Source organism: Macadamia integrifolia, chromosome 10 (genome assembly GCF_013358625.1).
Source record: "Macadamia integrifolia cultivar HAES 741 chromosome 10, SCU_Mint_v3, whole genome shotgun sequence".
NCBI classification, from domain to species: domain Eukaryota; kingdom Viridiplantae; phylum Streptophyta; class Magnoliopsida; order Proteales; family Proteaceae; genus Macadamia; species Macadamia integrifolia.
Window position 1 is genome coordinate 21281294 of NC_056566.1, and position 8875 is coordinate 21290168.

Consider the following 8875-nt stretch of genomic DNA (forward strand, 5'->3'; position numbering starts at 1 on the left):
ACCTGATTGCAACTAAACCAATTCAAAACCGAACCGACTGTTAACGCCCTTATGCGTACAAGAAGAAAATACTGTTTAGGACCTACCAATGCCTCCTTGAATTGTCATATTACAAAAATGAAGAAACAACCAACAAAACGTTTGATAAAGTTATTTCGTTTCACCTGTTTCTAAAAACATAAATCAAAATTTATGATTATTTACAATTCTAAAAACGACTTTGACGAAACAAGTCGACTTGTTTCATCGTTTCTAAAAACGAATTTGAGAGGAAAAAAAAGGCTATTGTGCCCAATAAGTTTCTCAACTATTTAAACCTAAAAATAAGCAATCAAACCCTCTCTCCCTTTTGGGCATCCAATGATACTATTAGATTTTTTAGTGACATTATGCCTGCAAAAAATGTTTCAAGTAACAAGTCCAAACACCAAAAAATCCGTTAAGACTCCATTTGATTAAAAGTCGAGTGAGATACAATTTTCCTTGGCAAAGTCAAAATGAGAAAAAGAGAACTTTTCAATGGCCTGATTAGACAAGTGAAAGAATTTGTTCTATCCTTCAACTCTTCAAAACAAAGAGGGTGTGAGGGATGAACTTTTTCTTAGAAGAAAAAAATTGTATAGAATACTTACTGAATCAAGTGAAAACAGAAACAAAGCCACTGGCAGAGTCATTCCTACCCTCACAGTCCAATCACATAACATAATTTTTTCAAATCTTAAGGGTTTCCAATTCCTAGGATCCTGTGAGTGAGCCTCACAGTCCAATCACATATCAGGATAAAAACAATTATGCACCCCCTTTTTATTTTAAAGCATTCCAATGCCCAAGATCCTGTATGACATGTTCAGATAGGGCTATGAGCTAACTGTGAGATCATTTTGGTGAGGTAAGTAAAACCCAAGGGAAAAATTGGCAATTTGTTTCTCAGAAAGTATCCATCCTACAAAAACAGAATTAATTCATTTCTAATGCACCAAAATGGGCAATATAGAATATCGTTTGAGACATACCAGACGGTAAAACCGTATTGTAAAATCACAATAACTGATAATGTACATAGTAACTAGTTCTTGTTTTATAACTAGCTCTGCTCTTATGCAGGCATCAGCCGCAATCTCTCCTCAGAGGCCTGATTGCTCAGAAGTGCATTTTCTTNTGCCATCTATGAGTTTGAACCTGTTGAATAGTTAAAACTTGAGCGTCTTCAGAAGAAACCGCAGCAGGAGATGCAGAGGTACTAGCTACTATATTTTGAGTTGCTAGTAGATCCTTAAAGGAATCTTCTTCTGTAACATCAAAGTCATGATGTGGATTATAAAGCTCAAGAATCTGAATTCTTTGTTTAAGATCTCGAACTTTAGTTTTAACTTCGTTGAGGTCCTTTCGGAGTTCCTGAATGGTAGGTTCTCGAGTAAGAGATGTGGCTTTAACTCGATTTATTACAGTCTTAAAACTATAATCTTGAACCTTTGATTGAGTAGAAACCGGGCTAGGCCTAGTGTTATCCTTAACTAAGGTTATATACTCATGTAAGAGTTGAGCCTTAGTAGCAAGATCATTGACTTGGTCAATGGTTTTGAGAAGGAATGATTCTTAAGAAGAAAGAACCATTAAACCATTTTCCTTAAGCATAGCCTGATAAGGATCACAACTGCAGTGAGGAGTCTGAGATTTAGACTCAGAGGAATCACTATCGAATTCAAGGTGAGCAATATCTTGATCCGAGTTAGAATCAGAATCTGGCTCAGGATCAGAAGAGCTGTATAATAAGACTCTTTCAAGATTTTGCTTCTGAGAATAATCAATTTCTAAAGCATTGATTCTGGGTTTAGTTCGACAGTTATTCTTATAGTGTCCTACTTTTCCACATTTATAACAAACAGGAGATTTGGTGGGAAAAGTATTTTGAGGACGGGATTTGGAAAAGCGTTTCTTGAAGAAGCGCTTGGGCTTAGTCTTATATTGTTTAGCCTGATATTTAGGCTTGGAAAACTGAGAGAGTTTCAGATGAGTTTTCTTTGGACCTGAGGGACGGACCTTTTCAAATCCAAATTGTTCACAGAAATCTCCGAGTTCTTGGAATCCAGCTTGTCTCTCTTTAGACAATTGTTTCTTTAATTTAAGGCCTATGTAGAGTTGAAGACCTTCATTGCATACTTCAGTAGTTAATTCCTCGTATGTATATTGCTCGAACGGAATAGTGCCATTATGCTTTGCTTTAAGTCTATACCTGACCTTTTGAGCAAATAAGGGAGGTAGGCCAGAGAGAAACTTTTCTTTCCATATGGAATTGTTACAATCCTCTCTAGAAAAGACTTAAGCAAAAAAGACATCTCTATACCATCTATAATGAGATAGTGTAGGACATCGAAGATTCATTAATTGTTCCCTTATTCGATCAACTAAGATTTCAGCTGGTCCAACAAAGTGAAGGGTTATGGTGTAGACCCGAGTATTAACCGCATCTTCTTGGTCAAGATAAACAGTTCGCTGGGCATAGTTGCCATCAGCTAATTGTTCAGTTAGCTGTTGCGGAACACGGGTCGTAGCACCTATAATCTACTGTCTAATATCTTCAGACAAATAAAAATCCCACCAACCACGAAGTTGGCCAGAAAATCCTGTTGCTATCATTTTAGCAGGATTTAAATCAGATGAATGATTAAGTTTTGCTACGGTAGCATACATAAGCATCTGTTTCAGGAGATTGATGATTTGATATTCTGACAAACCATCAATATTCCACTCAAAAATAGTATTACCATCGATCGGGAAATTTGCAGGTCCTCCTACTTCAAATTGAAGATCGACAGGAGAAGGTCGAGGGTAATAATAATTTGTAGGAGCGGTAGGCATAATTTTTCGAGCTCTTCTCATAACTTGATTAAGCTGAGGTAGAGACTCAGGAACTGCTGCCTGTTGAGGTAGCATAGACTGGAATTCTTTCTCTGCAAATTCTATTTCAGAATCAGATGGTTCAGCTAGAGAAAGAGTTAGGGCCTGGCTGTCTTTAAGTTTTTCCTTAGTTACCTGGAGTTTTTGGAGTCGAGTAACGATTTTATCAAGAATGGTAGACTCCATTTTCTTTTTGGGAATGTCCAGGGCAGGAGGAGGTTTAAACAAGACAGACTGATTATTTCTGGGTTGAGAAGTAGAAGGCTCTTTAAGAGTGCTTCTAGGTTGAGAAGCAAAGGTTGGCCAAACATGCTCGGATTTAGCATGAGAAGTAGACGGAGTAGAATTCTTTAAGGAGCCTACTATCGTCTCAATACGATCAGTCTGGCTTCCAATAGACTGAAGACAAAGATTAGTAAAGTTATTTTGTTCAACAACTTGACTAAGTTGTAATTCAGTCAGAGGAGCAGAAGTTCGGCTTGAAGTTTTAAGCGGAACGACTGATCTATGTTCACCTATTTTTAAGGCTTGAAAAGGAGGATGAACATATTCAATTTCTGTTCCGTCCTTCGAGACATAAGTGGTGGTTACCTTCTTGATCTCACTAACCTAATGAGAGTTAGGGGATCTATTAAGAAGATATAGTTTTAACCACGAGAAAAAGGGAAGATTTATTTGATGAGTTTCCATATGAGAAACCCATTTCTCATGAAGCTCTTGCCGCTCAGAATTGGAAGGATAATGTTCTTCAAAAAATTTTCTTTTTCCTTCATTCTTAGCGGATCTATATTCCTGAATTAGGAATTTCTTATTAATTTGGAATTTGGGTTCTTCTGTGATATGAATCATCAGAATTCCTGAGGCTTGCATATCAGATGGAGTTGGAGAAGAAGACCCAGTTTCCCTATTAATAGGAACAAGAGGAGGCTGATATTGAGCCTGGGAGTGGTCTCTTTGCAGAGGACCATAAACAGGTTGATTAACCTGGGAAGGAGTACGATTGGTACCCTGAAGATTAATGATTCCATCATAATTCTCATTCTGATCTCTAGAAGTAGAAGCACGAGGGGGTCCTTGAAACAAAGGATATTCAGAAGAAGAAGAAATTATAGAGGAGGTAGATCTTCTTGAATCATGAGATCTACGATCAAAAGCAATTTCAACATCACCAGAAGGAAGCTGAGTGATGCATGATGGAGAAGTTCTCATGGGTGGCTGAGGTTGAGCCACAGAGGTTAAGGTCCAAGAGTCAGGAAGATTAACTTCTGACCATCTGATACATCTAGGCACAAAAACTTGAGATCTTTCTGAATTGGCTTGAAAGCAGACGGTTTGACCTTTTGGATCTATAACCTTAGCATTAGGAGCACAAGTGGTCATTGCCTTATAATAGATACGATAGATTACAACAATATTCTGTGTACCTGGGAGAATATCGTATCCATGAGTTCTTAAGGTAATAACAACACCATTTAATATATTTGGATCTGTGAGGGACATTGGAAGGTTGGGTCTACTTTGAAAATAAACAGGTCCTTCACAGAGACTGGTCTCGACAAGACCCATTAGAGATTCATTAAAATTATTCATTCTTGCATCTCTAATGGCAGCAAAAACTGTACTATTCAACCCTGGAAGAGTTAAGGGTTTCAGGGCGACCTGAACTAGGCTGATGTGGATAGACTTAAATCCACGCTCTCTATGCCTCTGGATCTAAGAGCTGGTCAAGAGTTGAATTTGCTCTTGATCAAAAGCAAGAGTATGAGTGCTTTCGCATGTCTTAATAACATAGTCACTATGAAATGTGAAAGTACCTTTATGGTATACCTCAGATTCAGGTATTCTAGGTATAGTATAATTATTTATAGCAACTTCTAGGTTGTGAAAAACCACTTCTTCGGAATTGTGGACTGAGTCTTGAGTCATTCCGGATGTGCTAGCCTCAGAAGAAGAAGATCTTCGAGAACTGGAGCGAAAGTATGAAGCCATGCTATAGAGGTTCGAGTCAATAAGGGTCTCGGGTCAATATATCCTACTGTCAATCCCGCCTACTGTCAATACCTTTTCGCCTTCAACGCCTATCTACGGCAACACGGCTGAGTACGACTTGGGTGTAGGTCGACACAACTTGGGTGTAGGTCTATATGACAAAGGGTGAAACACTACCAACTTAATGGAAGTGGATCTTTGATTTCCTTGGACTATGCAATAATTCATCATTCGATTGAATCTTCTTGTTCCTGAATGCTTTATAGAAAGAAATCTTCCACCGTGAAAGATTCATTTTGAGTCATAAGAGCAATCTTGTTTTTGGAATCTATTTTCTCTCTCTTCATTTAATAGATTTTAAATCCATGGACCACAGTTGTACGAGATTGTTCTCGTACATGAACCTGATCTAGATTCACCTGACAATATATTTTTCCAAATACTACATGTTCCTATGGCTTTTGCATCCATAAACAAAGACTTTGGATTAGGTCCTCTTATGATAACCATTTTTATACGGTGTCTAATCCAAATTTAGAATTTACTCAATGTGAAAGTCTCTTGTAAGAAGAGAGAGATTGAGTGGATTCCCGTACTAGGATTTGATTCAGATTGAAAACAAAAGCATGCGTAATTATTACTTTATCATATAAAATAAAAAATCCCATTTATGTTGATGTCCAGGCACGTTCATTGACCCACATTGGTGGTTGCTATTTCTTGCAAATTATTTAATGGTCTAACTCTAATACCTAGTAAAAAAAATGTTATATGTGTGGAGGATCGATGATATGGAGCATGATTAAAAATTAAACACGTGCAAATAGTATTGTATTGTAATTACTATTTTACCCTTATCGTTATTGATACATTATTTTCTCCGGGTTGCTGATGTTGATAATGATGATGATGATGATACGATGAATAAGGTGGGGAAATCAACGAAATGCACAAAGGGTGGTGGGTAGATGGTGGAGAGCGTGATCTTTCTGCCACAGGTGGTTTCAGAGTTATGGGAAAGTGTAGCGACACCTGCATTAGGATAGGAAGGGGATCACAAGATAAGCCGAACCAAACAAAAGATCAGTTCAATGCTCACACCCACCCCTGTCGGTGCTTAAGTATCAATGTACTCTCTTTCCCTCTCTCTCGCTGGAGGGTGTGAATTGTGAAATGTTGTAGTCGATGGTTTGTAATGTGATTGTGGATCCAATTTTCGTAGAAGAACCATTTTTGTATGATTTGATCCATATATGGAAGTTATCACTCAGTTTTTCCTTGTGTGGATCAGATTCATTCAAGAATGGTTCTCCTGATCCGTTATCCTGTAATATGATTGTGAATATGTATGTATGTTCTACCCAAAAAAAAAAAAAAGAATATGTATGTATGTATGTATGAATATGTATGTTTGGTTGGTTGTGGTGTTTTAGTTTTGGTGTTTTCTTCCCATTATAAAAGGTTTGTCTAACTGAGAAAAAGAGGAAACCGACGTAGATCCCACACACACGACACACCACGCATATATTTATCTTCATCTTCCAAGCCAAAACAGAGGTCAGGTCTTTCTTCTATCTTTTATTTTGTTGGGACTGGAAAGTTGATGAGAAGGAATTGTATTATGCAGCTAACGAAGGTTCTGGTCACTCTCGACTCTCAAGTCTCATCACTCCTCTCTCATCATGTCGTATAATTATTCAGAAACATTAAGGACATATGAAAGGGAAGCTGCTAGCCTTGTCTCTTCACCAACCGAAACCCCTTTATACTGCACAGGCGATGGAAAACTTCTCAATGATGGCTTTAATTATGGTAGGGAGATCGGGTCCATACCAATTCAATACGATCAATCAATCAATCCGATACAGTTAATACAGCCGATCTGATATTAACAGTTAGAACCATGGCAGGTATTGATTTGGTACGTTATCAATCTGATACCGTTTAAAACCAGTAATACCGGAATATATCGTCCAATTGTGTGAGGTCGATCTATCAAAACACAAAAAGGGAAGGCTATTCAATCAGAAGAGTTACGTCTGACATGAAAAAGGTTACATTCTTTGTTTTTAGAAATCTCTCTTCCCAAATCAGAACCCATGGAGGTTATATGAGGAAGCATATATAATCATTCATTTCCCCAACCCAACCTTGGAAACGGATCAGTTTTTTTGGACGTGAATCATTCTTTTATGTCACACATGGTATGGATATGTGTCCTTGCAACTGCCTAAATTTACTTCAAGCTTGGAAATTTTCATAAGCAACAAAAAGGTGTTTGAATAATTTAATTATTTGGTGTGGGGAGTTTTGCAAGATGGGTTGCCATGTAAAATCAGACTAGCTAATGGGGTGAAACTAGATGGGATCTGACTCTTTTTGATAGAGCCCAGGGATCTGAGATTAATCCCACAGCCAGGAGGACTCGGGCATGCATCCCGAGACCACCCCAGCCGTGAGATCAGTCAGTCTCTGATCCCTGTTCTTCATGGAGAGGAATCTTGTTGGATGAGCTTTGGGCTTCATGGGTCTTTAGACTGACAACGGAATTTATGGTGGGAGAGTCTGTTTTAGAAGTGTGGTGTGTTTGATGATGTTTTGGAAGGGGTTATTTCTTCTCTTTTGTAATTAATGCAATTTCTTTTTCTCATAAAAAAAAAAAAAAAAAGAAAAGAAAAAATCTTGAGAGAGAGAGATCCTCCTTAATTTTTAATTAAGGTGTTATTTTACCAAAATAATCTTTACCAAAAGATTTTTTTAATTTTTTTTTCCAAAATAATGAATGCACCTTGGTCATTGGTACTCGTACACGTGGAGGACTCCACCTAGGGGTGTCAATCGGTATGGCCAGGTTGGTCTCGATCAAGCCTAATGGGGTTTGGAGGTGTGAAATCCTTGCACCGTGAACGTCCATTTACTTACACGGACCCGGGTTTAGAGGGCATGGTATGATATGTAATCGAGCCAATCGATGTCAGGGTTTAATTGGGCTACCTTAAACGGGCCTTATAAAGGCCTTATACGAGCTATGAGCCTATTTAATTCTAAACGGGTTCTAAACGGGCCTACCCTAAAATCATTTTTTAAACAGATTAAACTATTGACTTTAAAACTAATGGAGGATAACATTCACAATTCCAGAACCATATCCACGGGAATCATGTTTTTAAAATGTAATCTAAATTACAAGAATTACACTCTTCTTAACAATGGAATGATCCAATAACATTACAAACTTGAAATTGGGCTATTGATTCACTGGTATACATAATACAATGAAAGAAAAAGCCTACTTTGGGTAGCTGTCTTTTCCTTCAATTATTAGACTATTCTGGGATTTGTTTGACTATGTTAGTTTTTTATAAATATTCTACACATTGTTAGTGCTCAATCTTATTATTTCAATGAAAACCAAGCTACCTATCTGTGCCAAATGTCTATCTTTTCTCTATGTTGTCTTTCTTCATAGTGAAATCACAAAGGTCACCATATTTCTCATTGAAATCTCATATGTCCATTGTGTTGTAATCATCTATTAGTTTAGTCCTACATATTCCTTACTCATATTTTTGTAGTACTAGTGGTAAAATAGGTATTTACAATTTAAACATTTTTTTAAATGGGGTTGGGTCGGTCGGGCTCATTAAGTCGGTTCTAACGGCTACTTAAGTGAGTCAGGGCGGTCGGACACCTGATGGGCTACTACTCTGCACCATAAACGCCTGTTTAATAAACGGCCCGAGCTTAAGCCCGACACATTTATTAAACAGGCAGGTTCAAATCAGGCCTTATGTGAGTCGGGCTGGGTCAGGCCTACCGTTGCGGGCTCAGAATTGACACCCCTAACTCCACCTACATCATATGGTTGGACCTTTTTTTATTGCTCAATCATGTCCAAATATATTTCTTTGTAGAAGATTTCATTCCTGCATGGTCATAGTTTTGTCCATACTATTGAATCTTTTCAAGTCATTAAAAAAAAAAAATT

General features: G+C 37.7%; 1 protein-coding gene across 2 annotated transcripts in view; it reads left to right on the forward strand.

Moving 5' to 3' along the window:
- LOC122091706 (uncharacterized protein C24B11.05-like) overlaps positions 1 to 7174 on the forward strand; it is a 16134-nt gene extending 8960 nt beyond the window's left edge. For both annotated transcript variants that reach the window (XM_042661787.1, XM_042661790.1), the window contains exon 7: positions 6515 to 7174. In XM_042661787.1, coding sequence (XP_042517721.1) covers positions 6515 to 6597 — 83 coding nt within the window. In that variant the 3' untranslated portion in view covers positions 6598 to 7174. The remainder of the gene's footprint in view (positions 1 to 6514) is intronic.
- The last annotated feature ends 1701 nt before the right edge of the window (positions 7175 to 8875 follow it).